At 37.6% G+C, this 16,626-nt stretch overlaps 1 protein-coding gene across 4 annotated transcripts in view; it reads left to right on the top strand.

Annotated features, from left to right (window-relative positions):
* The first annotated feature begins 927 nt into the window (after nucleotides 1-927).
* The window catches only part of ANO4 (anoctamin 4), a 212,383-nt gene continuing 196,684 nt past the window's right edge, over nucleotides 928-16,626 (top strand). Inside the window, exon 1 of one of the 4 annotated variants that reach the window (XM_064379929.1) lies at nucleotides 928-1,123. In XM_064379929.1, the coding sequence (XP_064235999.1) occupies nucleotides 1,069-1,123 (55 nt within the window). In that variant the 5' untranslated portion in view covers nucleotides 928-1,068. The remainder of the gene's footprint in view (nucleotides 1,124-16,626) is intronic. The other 3 variants (XM_064379928.1, XM_064379931.1, XM_064379930.1) reach the window with 3 other exon arrangements.

Below are 16,626 nucleotides of genomic sequence, written 5' to 3'. Positions count from 1 at the left end.
TGTAATTCTAAAATGATTTTTTAAGTCTCTTTTATTGATATTTCTTAGCAAGAATTCTTCTGTATAGTGAAGAACTTTCCCTGATCAACTAATAAAAAAATGGTTAGTAAAGGAAAGGCAGGATAAATGCTTGCTTTCTTCCCTTTATTAATTCTCTGAATAATAAATTGGTATCTTAGGAAACTCCAATGGTGATCAATGAGTGTTTTTTAAAAAAATACACATTGAACTCAGCATTTCTTTGTACAGTTGATATGAATTAGTAGATGGAGTCCATATTAATGATGTAATCTATGTAAGCCAATGTAATCGCTACTGATTTTGAGAAGATTGACACGATGTCTGGAATTTGCTTTAAATACTCCAGCATCTAAAAAGCAAACCAACAAAGGGAGTGGGATCGATGAAAAAAGATTGGAAAAGTCTTGATATTTATTGACATTGGTTGATGAGTACATGGAGTTCATTATACTATTTGTTTTGCTTTTCGTATGTTTGAAATATTCCGAATAAAATAGTTCTCAAGATGCATATAATTCCAAGATTATCAAAGTGTAAATGTAAGTTCAGCCAACTTTTGCCTATCAGTGAATCTTGTGAAGAAAAGTTCCTGATTTTTATTGAAATTCTAGATACCCCAACAGTAGTTCCTAAGCCCTATTGCTTTGGCAACAGCACACCAAATATTTGCATATTTTCCCAGCATTTTGGAAAGAAGCTTTATAAGAATTTTCAGATTTAACCGATTGGATCTTGGTTCAAAAAGGTCTTGTCTTGGTAACTAAGGATGTCTACTTTTGAGTGACACATACCTTAAGAATTTGAAACATGGTTGCTTCTGCTCTCTGGACTTCATACCAGAGTGTAACAGCCTTTTAGCCATTCCGAAGTGACTTCTCCTGTCTAATGGTGCCATTTCTCATTCCAGGTTTAAGTTTATCTATTCATGGGGCTGAAAAGCGTTTGCAAATCCATCAACGGCGAAGTGTGGCAAGCCGCCCAGTGTCACGTCGTCACCTGCCTGTTGTCAGGCATTCCTCACTCCCACCAGGCAGAAGATCAATAAAAATGGAGGCGAGCTCTTCTGGAATCACTAATGGAAAAACGAAAGTCTTCCACCCAGGTGATGCATGGGGAAGTTCAACGGGGACCCATTTCAACAGCAACCTGACCACAGTCTGCACTGTAGTTTTATTATGTAATTATGCCATACTTTCAGCTAAGCTTGCTTTTGTTAGGAGTCTTGTTCTATTTCCCCTTCTTTTCACCTCAGTCAGTAATAAATATCACCAAGACAAATAAGAGGGGAGAGAGCTTGATGGATCAGAGAAGGTGGAAACTATGTGCATAGTGGTAGAATCTAAATGAAAATTAGAGTGCATAAACTCTTGCCCAGTTCAGGAAAGCTCATTATATAATAAAACAAAATAGAGACTTGGCCATTTTCCTGATAATTTGCTCTAAGATGGCTCAGGAAAAAAATTCAAGCTAAAAAACACCCACTTTGAAACCTTGGTTATCTGTGTTGGCTTGCCCACATCCTCCTGAGATCAGGATAGAAGAATGGAGTCATTGCATTGTTTTAAACCTTCTGGGAAGCATCTGTGATCTCTTTCAAATGTTAAAATGATTCTGCATTAAAGGAAGTAACAATATTTTATGTGCTTATTTGGGGGAAAAGCTCATTTAAGTATTCATTCATTTATCGAACAAATATTTATTGGGTGCTTGCTACATGCTAGGCATCGTTTTGGGTTCAAGGAAATATCAGTGACCAAGGCAATGTTCCTGCAAAGTGACTTTATGGAAACATCAAATTGCAAGAGAATTCATAAGTCATTTAGAACAACTCTTACCCGATCCTGATCCTCACTGTAATGTCCTGGTGTGTGGCCACGCAGCTGCTACTGAAGCCAAATTTCCATCTCTAGCCATGTCACACCATCTTCTTCCTCTTAGCATGTAATGTGGTTTCCTAACCCACCAAGAAACACCAGGGCCATTGGGCATGAATTGCTGGAGGTCCCTTATCCTCTCTCTTCAAATATATTGCTCTTTGCCCATCCTTCCTCACTTTCCTCCAGTTTTCAGAAGATGAGAGGCCTCCCACTGTCCTTGACCAAGCCTTCACCCCTGTCCTTTAGCCATGGTCATCCCACCTCTCCTGGAGCTTGCTCAGAAGAATGTGTCCTCTTGTTTTCGTCTCTTTCACCCTTCCACGCTGCTGGCTGATTACACTCAGTCTATGAAAAGGCTCAAGCTTCTACATTTTGATCATTTGACACTGTATCCTTTTCTCTCTTCTGCCACTTTTTCCTCCTCCCTTCCAAGCCAAACTTCTGAAAGAATAATTTACTTTTGATTGCTCTGTTCTGTCAAGAACAACCAACACAATCTGGTTCCTAGCACTTCCGCTCCAATGTGGCTGTTTTTGAGGCCCTCATTGACCTCCTTTTATCACATTATAATAGGTACCTACCAGACTTTCTTGATGCACCGGACCAAGGGGAACCCACTTGTTCCCCAAACACTGATGTCTTGGCTTCCATGACAATCTTAGGGTTCTCCTCTTATCTCTCTCACATGTAACTTTCCTGGTTTCCCCACTCCAGCACCTCTCTCCTCCTCTTGCCTCCTATCCCAGTATGTACCAAATCCAGAATGATTCATCTCTACCCCTGACCAGTTACTGTGCTTGTTCTACTGATTACAGGGTCCAGTTCAAACCTCTTAGCATGTTAGAAACAAATGCCTTTTGTGATCCTGCCCCTGCTGTTTTTCACCCTTCATTTGTTTGCCCTCTTCTTCCTTAAGCTTTATTACTATAGTGCATGAACCAGGGTTCAATCAGAAAAGCAAAAGCGGTAGAAAGTATGTACTAGAGATTAATTACAAAGAATTGACTTTCATTGTTGGAGATGGCTAGGCAAGTTTGAATTCATAGGGCAGGCTATCTGCAAGGACAGGCTGGAACTCTTGGGCACAGCTCTTAAAAGCTTCAGCTCTGCTTTTAAGGCCTTTCAACTGACCTAGATTATTGAGGAAAATCTCCTTTACATAAAGTCAGCTGATTATGAACTTTAGTTGCATCTACAAAACACCACAGCAACACTATATTAGTACTTATTGAATAACTGGAGACTGTAGCCTGGTCAAGTTGGCTCATCAAATATACCATAACATCTGGTTATATCAACGTGCTTTCACTTCTCTAAACATGTGATGCCATTTCATGCCTCCCATTCTTTGCTTCTGCTGTTCTTTCTTCCCAGGATGCCCTGGTTTTGCTTTGTTATCTTTGAACATGTTGAAATTACTTGTCTCTCTGTTCACTGAAAGGTCTTTAAGGGCAGGGATTCTGGATTATTTATCTTTATACTTCAATAAATATTTGTAGGGTAGGACTGAAAAAAACCTTCATTAGCTGTGTTTTAGACTACTACAGTAGCTTCTGAATTTTTCTGCCTGCCTTTCTTTCAACAAGTACCTGAGTTACATCGGTAAACAAAGCAGACAAAAGTCCCTGCCCTTGGGGACTTCACATAGTAACTTCGAGAGATAATAAATAAATAATTATATTAAATAGACCAACTATGTGATCTACATTATAGTTATATGTAACTATATTATAATTATATATAAGTTATATATAATATATAGTGTTTAAGAAAAGAATAAGTATTATGGATAAAAGAAAAAGAAGGAGAACCAGGTGGTAGGAAGAGGGTAGCATGTTGCAATTTTAGATATGGTGGTCAGGGTAGACTGAATCATGAAGTTGTGTAATCACAAACTAGATGTTTCTGAGACAGCCATGTGGATGTCTGAGCAACTTCATTCCAGCAGAGGGACAGTTAGTGGACAGGTTGTAAGGTAAGACTGAGTTTGGCAGTTTGAAGAACAGCATGGAGGCTCCTGAACTTGGAGTGGAGTGAGTGAGGTGGGGAATCATCTCAGTGAGGTCATAGGGACCAAACGGCCAGACGGGCAGGACCTTATAGGCCGTGTAAGGACTTTGAGCCCTGTGTGAAGTGGGAGCTCTTCCAGGGTTTTGAGCAGAAGAATCCCATAACTTAATTTATATTTTAACAGGATGTAATATAGACTATGGAGAGAATAGATTATAGGAGGAGAGGATAAAAGGAGAAAGGTCAGATAGGAGGTCTCCAGAATGATCCAGTCATAAATGATAGTAACTCTGACTAGACGTGGCAGAGTGATGGTGAGAATTTAGAGTCTAGATATATTTTAAAGCTGGGCCAACAAAATATCCTAATGGATTAGATGTAGGGTAAGAGAGAAAGAAGAGCTAAGGATAACTGCAAAGTGTTTTGGCCTGAGTAAAATCAGCTGAGATGGTGAAGGCTGCAAGAGAAGCAGATTTGGTGGGTTTGAGGGCAAAGGTGAGGCTGAGCTCAGAAGTTTGACTATAGATGTGATAATATTGAGAGCTGGCAAGATCTTATGGGTGGTAGTTTGACCTCCATGTCTGGAGTTTGAAAGATGATTGGTCTGTGAAAGAGATATAGAACTAATAGTTGTTGACATATATGTGCTATTTAAAGCCACGAGATTGAAAGAGATGACCAAGGGAAGAAGTATAAATGGAGAAGGGGGAGCATCAGTGGCTGAGATCTGGGACACTCCAATAGTAAAGGGTCAAAGAGGACATGACCCATCAGCAAAGAAGGCCAAGAAAGAACCACCAGCAAAGATGGAGAAAACCCAGAAGTGCCACATCTCGGAAATTACAAAAGTTTATCAAGAAGAGAAGAATGGTTTTCTAAGTGAAATGTTGTTGAAAGTCAAATCAGATGAGGACTGAAAATTAGCCATTGATTTTCGTAAAGTGGAGGTCAATGGTGATTTTGATAAAAGCCATTTTAGTGGAGTGGTGGGGATGAAACCCTGATTGAAGTGGATTTAAGGGAGATGAGAGGATATAAATTAGATGCTCTGAATATAGGCAACTTTTTTAAGCAGTTTTGCTGTGAAGGGTAGTGAAGAAATAGGGCAGCAGCTGGAGGAGAAGTAAGGTCAAGAGTTTCTTTTAAAAATAGCAGCTTTCCAGCAGATAATTTATGGTGTTCAAGAGAGGGGAGAGGTTGTGATGTGGGCATCAGTGAGAGGATGAGAGCTATGCACAATAGGACCATGGGTAGTTTATCTGTGGTAACTGGTGGGAAGGAGGAGTGGGTAGATATTGGCAGGTGTGCTAAGGGTTTAATAAGTTATTTTCTTATGGTGTCAGTTTAATATTTATTGTGGAAAGCAAGGTAATCTCAGACAATGAGAAGGGAATCACAGGGAGAAAGAGAGAGAAAGAAAGATACGGAGAGGAAAATATGTTTGCCAACTCACATTAAAGGGCATTTGAGATTCATAGTCCTGAAATTAAAGTAGGACCGGTTATCATCATTGTATATTTCTTTAATTTTGTGTAGCTACATGAGTAAAGGCATAGAGTTGGTGGCGAGTTGGATTTGAACAGGATTGTGGTTTTGCCAAGGAAATAGGAAAAGAGAGAAAGGGAATTGAAAGTGCATGAAAGGGAGTGATGATAGTGATTCATTTTGTGATTTGGTAAAGAGGAGACAAAAACATCAAGGGAATGAGGAATAGTGAAAAGTTGGTAGGATCAATCGGTTGAAGTTCCCAGAGGGTTCAAAAAAGTGTTGGGGTTAGGGTAATAGAAGGAGAATCTTCAAGGATAAGAGAGGTGGTAAGAGAATGGATTGTGTATCACTAATATTGTGGCACGTATCTTAATAACATTTATTTAATTTTATTATAGTAATATCAGCACAAGGTGTTGTTACTGGTAATGATAAAGTCTAGACCAAGGTAAGAAATAAGAAACTGTAAAGGGTAGAGGGCAAGATCATTGAATGAAAAAATTCCTAGGGACTGAGAGGCCAAGATGTGGGAAGGGATAATTTATATATATATGCAAATGAAATAGTCAAGAATTGAGTAGTTTTGGGAAGAATGATAAGCCAGGCATTAACTTAGTTGAGAAATAAGAGAACATGACCTGGCAGGTAGCAGAAGAGTACAAAGATGAAGGGTAGAAGATGATGTTATATAACAACCTGAGATTCAAGGCTGAAGGTGTTTAGGGAAGAGAGAAGAATGCTGAAGGTGGATTTGAGACTCAAGCAAGATACCTACTCCTCCTTCAGATGTGTTGGTGCCGGGGCTATTGGAGAAAAACAGTTCTATGTGAAAGAGCCACAGGGAAGCAGTGACTTCTGGGAGGATCCAGGTTTTTCTTAGAGCAAGAAGGTGAATGGAGCAATCTGAGAAGAGACTGACGATGTTCAGAGAATTCTGGAGAGCCCAATGGAAGGTTTCAGATGTGGGATAATTGTCTTCAGTGGTTCTCTCTTATTTAATTAACCAAGGTTCTCCTCTAGAGAAGATAATTGGTATCAGCCCTCCTCTTGTAAAATTGTTATGGCTATCCAGAGGAAAGCGTAGCCTTGTGAGCCCAGCTTTTCAAGCCCTCTCCAATTTACCCTCTCCCTACTTGTCCAGGCTCATCTCGTTTTACACTGCCATTACTCATATTATTCAGCTTCAGCCATCCACAGCTTTTTACTATTTCTCAAGTAGGCTTTTACTCTTCCACTTCTTTGCCATTGCTCAAGCACTTCTCTTATCTTGGAATATCCCTTCCCCTAATAAATGTCTGCTAGACCTTCTTATTCTTCAAAATGTTACTCAAATTCTACTGCCTCCAAGAAGCTTTCTAGATCTCATAGTCAGAATTGTTCCCCCACTTCCCTAGGCTTCCACGGAACTTAGAAGCCTTTTCAAAGTCCGTCTGTTTCTATGGTCTTATAGTTCTCCTGGAAGGCAGGAACTTTCCTCAATTCATCTTTGTATCTTCTTTCACTCCTAACATCATATATTGTCCTGAGTAGGTTCTTAATAAACGATTATGTGTTGTCAAAATCTGTTCTACTCACCAGATACAGGTTTGCATTCTGAAGCTATATGGATGGCATAAATCTTACTCTTCTTTCTTATGACAATCCTTCAGTTGTTAAAAAAGAAACTTCTCCTTAGCTATTTTCCAGCTGAAACATTTCCTAGTGTCTTCAGTGCTTCCTTGAATGATATGGTATTCAATTTCTTTACCATTATACCCTCTCTGCTCTTAAAACTATTCTTGTTTCATTGCAATCTCTTCGAAAATGCAGTGCCCAGAATTGAGTATTCTGTTAAAGCCAGATGCAGGCAGTGTAGATTCAGTCTGTCCTTTCCTTTATTGATATCCTGTGGTGATATTACTATAATGCAATTAAATAAATATTATTAAGATATATCCTAATGGTGTTTTATCAGTGTGGGCTAATTATATCTCAAGTCTCTTCCTTCACCTTAAAAACACGTCACTTGACTTATCTACCCATCACTTTATCATAGATCTTTAAATCCTACATATGTCGAGTATTGCTTGAAAATATAAATAAAGCCAATCCTTTAGCTTAGAATTATAATTAAGAAAAAAATATATTAAGTTACAATTAGAAACTTGTTATTTAAAAAAAGTATTTTTAAAACTCACATTATTCTGGCAAGGTAGCATGTGATTTCAGTTCCATTCTCTTTATTTTTAGTGTACTTGCACAAATACATCATAGTTCTCTGTTGGGAGATATGGAAGAGCTCTCAAACTGAGTTTCTTATTTGCAGTGAGTCATACATCTTAGAAGCAGCTTGGGCAATTTAGTCATATCAAGGCCTATTAAGTCATCCATCTATTTTTTACAAAGTTAATAATCCCAGTTCTCAAAGTGCTCTCTAAAGGCTTTCAGACTGGTTACTAAGTACAAAAAGAGAGAACTTGGGAGTCTTGTAGATTTTCTGTGCCATCTGCCTGAACAATTTGTTTGTTTATCCCCCTTTGAGTTTACAAACATTTCTGAGTGCCTGCTACTTACTAGCAAATGTTTTTTGGGAAGATACCCTCCCTGGAGCATTTTGAAATGGTGCAGAACTCTATTAAACAAGGGTCTTAAGGCACTCAGTCGTGTTCAAGAGAGACAATCAGGGTTCTTTGTTCCCAAAAAGAGAAACCAATCATTTAATCCAAACAAGAAGGAATTTAAATTTGAAGAATGTGGAAGGAAAACCTAAAGAGCCAGTCTTGGAAAAGGAATAGAGAAATCAAGAGTATCTATTTGATTAGAATAGAATATCTTCTATGTGACTATCTGGAATGAATGAATTCTTACCAGTTTTCCTAGTTTTGTATCATTTGGCTCAAGTTTGGAAGATTTGGGAGGACAGTTCTATCGGCCATGTACCTTTCCCTTGGTTGGATAGACAGTGATGAGACAAAGGATAGGACAGAAGACCTCTCCCTTCAGCCTTCATAGTGGGAGAGAAGGACCCCTTGATTTCTTCTGCCACCTTGACTGCACACAGCCGGGGAGTGGGACTTCCCCAAAAGGAAATAGGGTGATGTTAGGAAACAGCTGTAGGTGGAAGAATGCCCACTACAAGGACATGTGCTTAACCTGCTATGATAGAAGTCAAACTGTTTTAAGGGCTGGACCAGAGAAATAAATAAGGTTTTGGGAGCATAACCTTATTATGCTGGGGAGAATTTAGAAGGACTCAAAAGACATATGGTCTACCAATTTGACTTTGAAGGTCAACTGGGATATCAACAGGAGGAAGAGGTATGACCATGCAGATGCAGGAAAGAGCATAATAATAATAATAGTGTATTATACTGGTTCTGAAAGCAAGTTTTGTCGTTAGGTGTTTAAAAGCTAGATATGTCACTTGATGGCTGTTACAGCCTTGGACAAATTACTTAATTTCTCTGAATCTTAGTTTCTTTATCAGTTAAATGAGAAAGTAATACCTATCCCATAGTATTAAGGCTGCCAAATTAAATACCGTGTTCCCAATTAAATTTAAATTTCAGATAAACAAATATTTTTGAAATTAAGTCCCAAATATTACATAGGATACACATAATAAAAATATATATATTTTTTGAAATTCAGATTCAGCAGGACATCCTGTGTTTTAATGTATTATATCTGGCAAAACTACATAGCCTTGTTATAGGAATTAAATAATTCATGTAGAATGTCCACTGTGATTTTTGGCACATACTTGGAGTTCAGTAGTAAATGGTTGACAAATAAATCATTTTTGTTGTCACCATCATCATAAGCAAAATTCAGAAGCCTGAAAGCACCTTTGCCCCAGAAAGCACCTTTGCCCCACCTTTGTTATCTCAGTTACTACATCATTTAGCAGTTTCCCAGTTAACTTGTGCTAGAATACTAAAAAGATGGTCTCTCATTATATTGTACCAATACAGAAGCCATTCATCTTCATCTTGTATCTGTGTGGTTTCTCTTTCCTTCTGATTGTTTCAATTCTTTTGCCTGTTTATCAATTTCATTTTGACCTTATCCTTTAGCCGCTCATAATTAATGAATATTATTTTCTGCTTCCCTTTATGGGCCAATAATAAAAGTGGTAAATGGTACTAGGTTTGAGACTACAATTCAAGAGTCAAGAGCATAGTAAACTGAAGCATTGATTTTGATTTTTTTTAGTTTGAAACTATAAACCTTAGTGGATATAGATCAAATTATCCCAACTAATGCCTATGCCATGTAAAATAGAATTGGAAGCTTTCTGAAATCTGAAATACTTCTTCTATTGCTTTTTCCTTATCTATTAGGCCCATCATACAGTTCTAGAGAAGTGTCATTAATCACAGAATATGTCCTTTGGTCTCATTTAGAATTCGTAAAATAACTTTTTGCCGACATGTGTCATTCCCAAGTAATTTCTAATACAGTTTCTTTTATCTCACTTTTTAAAACCTATGACCCTTTCCCCATTTATGCACGATTATTTTTCCCCATGAATCTATCTATTATTTAAATGCTAGGACATATTCATTTTCCAGGAGAGAAACATTAGGATCGTATTGTTTCCAATCAGCCAGAATGACTAGTACTGTCTGTATACTTGGGCATTAAATGCAGTTTGATAATAATACAATTATGGCTACAATGTATTAAGCACTCTACTATATTCCCAACCTCAAAAACTATTGAACTATTTTCATTCATTATCTCATTTAATTCCTATAACATTCTCATGCTATTTTCCTTATTTTATGGTGGGGAAACTAAGGCACAAAGAAGGCTAAGTACCTTGCCTGAGGTTATACAGCCAGTAAATGGAGAAGGCAAGATTCTAGTTCAGGTGTTCTTATTCTGTCATTCAATGTGCAATTACTTTCTTCTTCAGACAACTTGGTAGAAACATTCTAGCTACTTAGCATAAAAAGGCCTTAGAAAACTTAAAAGCCCTTACAGTAGCTCCAACCTTAGCATAAGAAGACCATACTGAGGAAGGGACCGGTTAGGTTCTGTTGAACGCATGTATAATCACCTTAACTGTTTATTATTTCTTTCAGTGTAAGTGATGTGCCACTTTGTCGCTTCTCTTTTTGGTCTCTATGCTCTGGACTTTTGTTTTTTTTCATCCTCCCCTTTTTGTGGTTCTGATATAATGAAATTCATTCCTATTTACCTGAGTTTCAAAGATTACTTTCTGGAACCAATGTCAAGGCCTGGTCTCAAATTAGGGAACAGACTGTCTCCTGTTTTTCCCTTTAAAGAGTATTACCAGAGGCTGTGGGGAGAGGGAGACGAGAGGACCATTAAGGACTTTTAAAAGAAGAAGGACAGCAAAGAAAGACTTGTCTCTAGTTCTGCCAAGAGTCAGGATAAACTCATGCTTTAGGGGAACAAAAATAAGGAAAAGGTAAACGTATGGCCAATCTTTAGATTCATAACAATCATTATACCGCAGCCCTACATTTATTTGATATTCTGTTGTTTCCGAAGGGCTTTCACAAATGTTTCTCTTGCACTTTTTTTAGTCCTCATAGCAGTCTGTGAGGTGGAATTATGCCTATTTTGCTATGGCACAGGAAGTGAAGTTACTAGCTCAAAAGAACAAAATTAGCAATTGACAAACCCCGACTAAAACCCAGGTCTTTAATTTCTTATGGGGGCCGGGCGCGGTGGCTCATGCCAGTAATCCCAGCACTTTGGGAGGCTGAGGTGGGCAGATCACCTGAGGTCAGGAGTTTGAGACCAGTCTGGCCAACATGGTGAAACCCAGTCTCTACTAAAAATACAAAAACTAACTGGACATTGTGGCATGCCCTTATAATTCCAACTACTCAGGAGGCTGAGGCAGGAGAATCGCTTGAACCTGGGAGGTAGAGGTTGCAGTGAGCCGAGATTGCGCCACTGCGCTCCAGCCTGGGTCACAGAGCCAGACTCTGTCTAAAAATAAATAAATAAATAAAATTTCTTGTGGGTGTTTTTTCCACTGTGTCAACCTTTTTTCTTGAAGATGAGCACTAGTTGAGAGTGAAGTTTTGGGGGCTTTGTATCTTCTTTTCTGAAAATAGACACTGTTTTGAGAAGTGTGGCTGAGGTTTGCTTATAGAATCTAAGGAAATCTGGCTGTTCTCTTGAACAGAACTGAAGCATGGATGAGATAATCTGTCTTCCTATTTGTGAATGGATTTTTGGGGTGGCTGGAAGATAACGTATGGAAATGTGACAAGGGCTACTTTGGACTTCCGTTTTATTTCTCATTGTGTTGAAGGTGAATGTGGTGCCTTTCATAACAGTTAGTGCTGTGGTTTAGAAATAACACTCTAATTATCCTTCATTTGAATCTCTTCCTCTTTAAGTAGGTTTTTTTAGATGTGTGATGTGAGTTTAGTCAATAGGTGGGGGTGCTTAGGAAAACAAGCTATTTCAGTTCTTGGCAAATGTGGGCATTGGTATCTGTGTTCCTTGTGATCATTTGCTGAGTAACAAAATTATTTTTTTCTAAAAATACATACCACATTCTTCTCTTATTTGCATTTGCTTTTCATTTTACTGAGGAACATATACACATACACTTTTATCTATAGGATGCATTTAGAGAGAATTTTCTGAAAAATCATTTTACAACCTTTGAGCTCAGAAAGTGAATGAAGAAGAGCCATAAAAAGGCAACCACAAAGAAAGGCAAATGATTAATTTCTGGAAAAGAGTATTATGTTTTGTGGAATTTAAAACTGCTTCTTCTGCCTGAGGCTGTTTCAAATAATTTTATGTTTTAGAAGCTTGAAGAGATTTCAGTACAGCAGTGCCCCCATTATCCATAGCTATGCTTTTTATCATTTCAGTTACCATAAGAATTTTGAGATAAAGACAGAGAGAAAGTGTTCTGTTTTATCATTATTCTTATAATTGTTCTATTTTATCATTAGTTATTATTGTCAATCTCTTATTGTGCCTAATTTAGAAATTAAATTTTATCATAGGTATGTATGTATAGGAAAAAAGCATATATATAGGGTTCAGTACTATCCACAGTTTCAGATATCCAGTGAGGGTCTTGGAATGTATCCACTGAAAGTAGGGAGGGGTGCTGTAACCATTTAGCTCAGGATCATTCAACTATAACTAGTAGAGTTGAGATTTAAGAGCCTAAGCCCTTTAGCCATGATGGATAGTCAGTTTTAATAGTGAGCTGTTACTTTGCCTGATTGTCTGAGTTTGAGCTGACAAGATGATGCACAAGAAGGGCAGAGTCCTAGCATTTCTGAGGATTGTCATTTGCTAGGGCAATATTCTTTCTCACATGCGTCTCAAGCCCTTCATATATAAAGACCTATCATTCAAGGCCAAAGACTAGAAAACATTTAGCGAGGCTGAAAATTGCACAGTTTCTGTTCTGTAACTCCTCCTAATCCTGAGTTTGTCTCTTCTCCTCATCTGGAAGATTCCTTGTCACCACAGCAATAGACCTCAGCATCTAGGAGATTGGAAGATACCACAGAATTCTGCCTGTGTGGCTCACAAATCCTTCCTGCTATTTGCAGCTTTTGCAATTCTGACTTCCAGGCCCTCTTGGGAACTTTTAGTGCAGGGATGCATTATAACTTAGGAGATCATGATCTGACCAATCCTGGAAAACATGGAAGCGATTCTGCTGAAGGAGAGCCATTACTGGCCAAAGCAGTAGAATTATTATTTCCATTTTAGACCTGAGAAATATCTGCCTGCTGTTAGCCAAATGTGGTTCTCCCATCAGGACTCAGGGAAGAACTTGGCCATTAGGACTACTCAGCATTAATCATTTGAGAGAATAGCTTTAGCCTTCTAGTTACTAGTATGGGTGAATCAATATGTTTATTTCTGCTAATATGAGCCAAGCTTTCTTCTGTAAAAGAATGAACTTACAACATCACCAGATTTATAGTTTTACACAATATGAATAAAAGAACATGACATGTATCTTTTACACTTATGAAGCATCTTCTATTGTGAAGCTTTTTTAGTTTATGCCACACACACAAAAAAAGATTTTGGTAAGTACTACAAATAATGTTAAAAAAACAAGAGGGACCTTTTTTTTTTTTTTTTTTTTTTTTTTTTTTTTTTTTTTTTTTTTTTTTTTTTTTCAGAATCAGTGGCATTTCCTACATGTAAATCTGTGGATTCCAGTTTCAGATTCTCCAGAAGAGCTGAATTCATTTCCTTGTTCTCTTCTTCAAAGAATTATCTTGAACACTGGCTGATGACAGGAAAGTCTGTAAAGACAGAATGGACCTCCCTCCCTTCTTTTTTATTTTTATTTTTTAAGAGACAAGGACTCTGTAGCCTAGGCTGGAGTGCAGTGGCATGATCATAGCTCACTTCAGCCTCAAACTCCTAGGCTCAAGTGATCCTCCCACTTCAGTCTCCCAAGTAGACAGGATTACGGGTATGCACCAACGTGCCCAGCTCATTTTATTTTATTTTGTTAGAGATGGAGGTCTTGCTATATTGCTCAGGTAGGTCTTGAACTTCTGGTCTCAAGCAGTCCTCCTGGCTCAGTCTCCTAAGTGACCCACCATACCTAGCCCTCCCTCCTTTCTTAACACCATTCTCCATCTCAATACTGTTATGGGAACACAGAATTCACCTATGGGGAGTTCAATACAAAACTCCCAGTTTAGAAAATAGGGTCTTTGCAGCCTCTTAAGTCCAAAAATATTGCATGTGAGGATTTATTTTAGATATGTAGCTCAAGTTTTGAAATACCACTGCTCCCTATTCTATAAAAAACACTGTGTTTGAGGATTTGTATTAAATATACCTCTCAGGACAGGAACTACCAATTTTTATTTGTAGAATATAAATGGAATGTAGACAGAAGCTCAGATCTAGCAACAGTTATTATGAGGCTACCATAGAAAATATCATTTATCCTCTTAAGTCTACTTTACACATTCCCCATCTTTTCTGTGACATGTGGAAGATAAGAGCTGATTTGCCAGACTTTCCTTTATTTTGGTTTCAATATGAAGTAACTATTCCAAGTACCAAAGTGCAGGATTTTTAAAATGAAATTGTTTTTATTTTGGCTAGGCCCTAAACCTGGAATAGGCCCTCATGTTGCAGAGAATGAATGTCATATAAAATTTGTAGTGAAGTACCTTGATCTAACATGATGGGCCAAATTATTTATGTATAATTTCTATAATTTATACTAAAGCCTCCAAAATATTTTAGTTTTCCATTTTTTCAATGAGAAAGATAAGACTTCTTGAGTTTATTATTTAATGAGTCAAGCATTCAAATCACATAAAGTAACATTCAAATCACATAAAAGTAGCATTCAAACCAGATGACTTTAGTGCTAGTATCTCCTTTTTAGATGACTCGTGTTAATTTGCACATATGAAATATGTCTATAATTGATTGAACAAGGAAAGGAATCTTAAGTGACTTATTTAAAGTTACTAAACTAGGCAATCTAGTGGGATTACTAAGAATAGTGATTTGGTGAGTGAGTGGAGGGCAAGTGGAGAGTGGCAGTAATGTAAGTTACATCGTCGTGTGTCATGGCAGAAAAATAATACATAGTATATAAAATTGGAAAGTCAAGACACAGTGGGACACACACATAGAAGGGTCCAACAGAGACTCTTGAAAGTCCTTCTTCCACTGAGGAAGAGGTCTGGGATTGCAAAAAGGGTAGCTATTGATTTTTATTATAAGCCCTTTGGTACTTTGAGATTTTGTTTATTATTTGATAAAATTTAACAAGATTTTACTGAAAAAGCGAAAAGTTATGATCTATAATATGTCTTTCACAGTAATCTACTGATAATCTATCAAGATGCTTTAAATTGTAGACCAAAAAAAAAATTGGAACATCTTTTTACTTTATATTCATTATTGTTATTCATAATGTGAGATTGCAGTGAAAGAGCATTAACTGAGCAACTAATATGTTCAAGGCTTTGTTCTAGGTTTATTAGGAGATAAAAGGGGGATGCAGTTTGATCCTAGGCTTCAATGTGTTACTGTCTAGTTGATGGTGCTAGTCATGAGGAAGAAATTTAGACATGGAAAAACTAGCAACTCACATTTTCTCTGTCTGCTTCACACTGTGCTACGTACTTTACCTTATTTTTCATATACTATAGAAAAGACAAAATATAAAGAGCTATGTGAGTTCAGTGGATAGAAAATTGGTTTTTATTTATCAGGAACAAGAAATACTTCCTGAAGCAGAAAATTCTAGGTGAGTCTTGAAAGTAGGAAGGGATTTTTTGGACAAAGATGGGATGGGAAGGCATTGACATATTTGCTAGTCAAGAAACTTAGGTTTGGAACTCATTTTTTGTTGTTTTTCTCTTGTCTAAAAGTGCTTTGCTGCCCTGGAGGTTGAGGCTGCAGTGAGCTGTAATTGCATCATTGAACTCCAGCCTGGGTGACAGAGTGTGACTGTCTCAAAAAATAAAAAATAAAAAAAGGCTAGCTGTAAACTAGATAGAGAATGAATTTTAAAAATATTGCTTGTCATGTTCTCACTCATAAGCGGGAGTTGAACAATGAGAACACATGGACACAGGGAGGGGAACATCACATACCAGGGCCTGTCAGGGGTGGGGGACTGGGGAGGGATAGCATTAGGAGAAATACCTAAGGTAGATGATGGGTTGATGGGTACAGCAAATCACCATGGCACGTGTATACCTATGTGACAAACCTGCATGTTCTGCACATGTATCCCAGAACTTCAAGTATAATTAAAAAACAAAACTAAACAAAATATTGCTTGTCCAGCTTAAGACTTTTTATTAAATGTAAGGCTGTTAACAAGGTTACAGAATCACAATTAAGTGTTGAGTATAATCATTTCTATCCATAAAATGTGGGGAAACTTAAAGGCAAAATGGAGATCACATGGATTTTGTAGCTATTCTTGATTTCTTTTAGTTGTTCAGTGAGTTTTCCACATCTTTAGGGATCTTCTTAGCTTCCCTCTTTAACTTATTTGTTTAATTTCCTTAGGATTGTACTTAATTGCATGTTAATTATTGAATCCCAATGGGGCTGTATTTTAAAGAATCTTCAGTTTGAGTCTATGGTATTTTCACCGTCTTGCCTAGTTTTTCAAATCTTTGTGTTCTGACCCAAAGTCCAAGATGTCTGTGGCTATGGCAAAGAACCCAGATTCTTAGATTTTTTAGAAATCATGTCAAAAAGCTATATGAGTAACAATAAG

This window comes from Aotus nancymaae, unplaced genomic scaffold (assembly GCF_030222135.1).
Source record: "Aotus nancymaae isolate 86718 unplaced genomic scaffold, 86718_ANA_hifiasm-v0.15.2.pri h1tg000021l, whole genome shotgun sequence".
NCBI lineage: Eukaryota > Metazoa > Chordata > Mammalia > Primates > Aotidae > Aotus > Aotus nancymaae.
The sequence above is the reverse complement of the archived record's forward strand: the minus strand, read 5'-3'. Positions and strand labels throughout refer to the sequence as shown.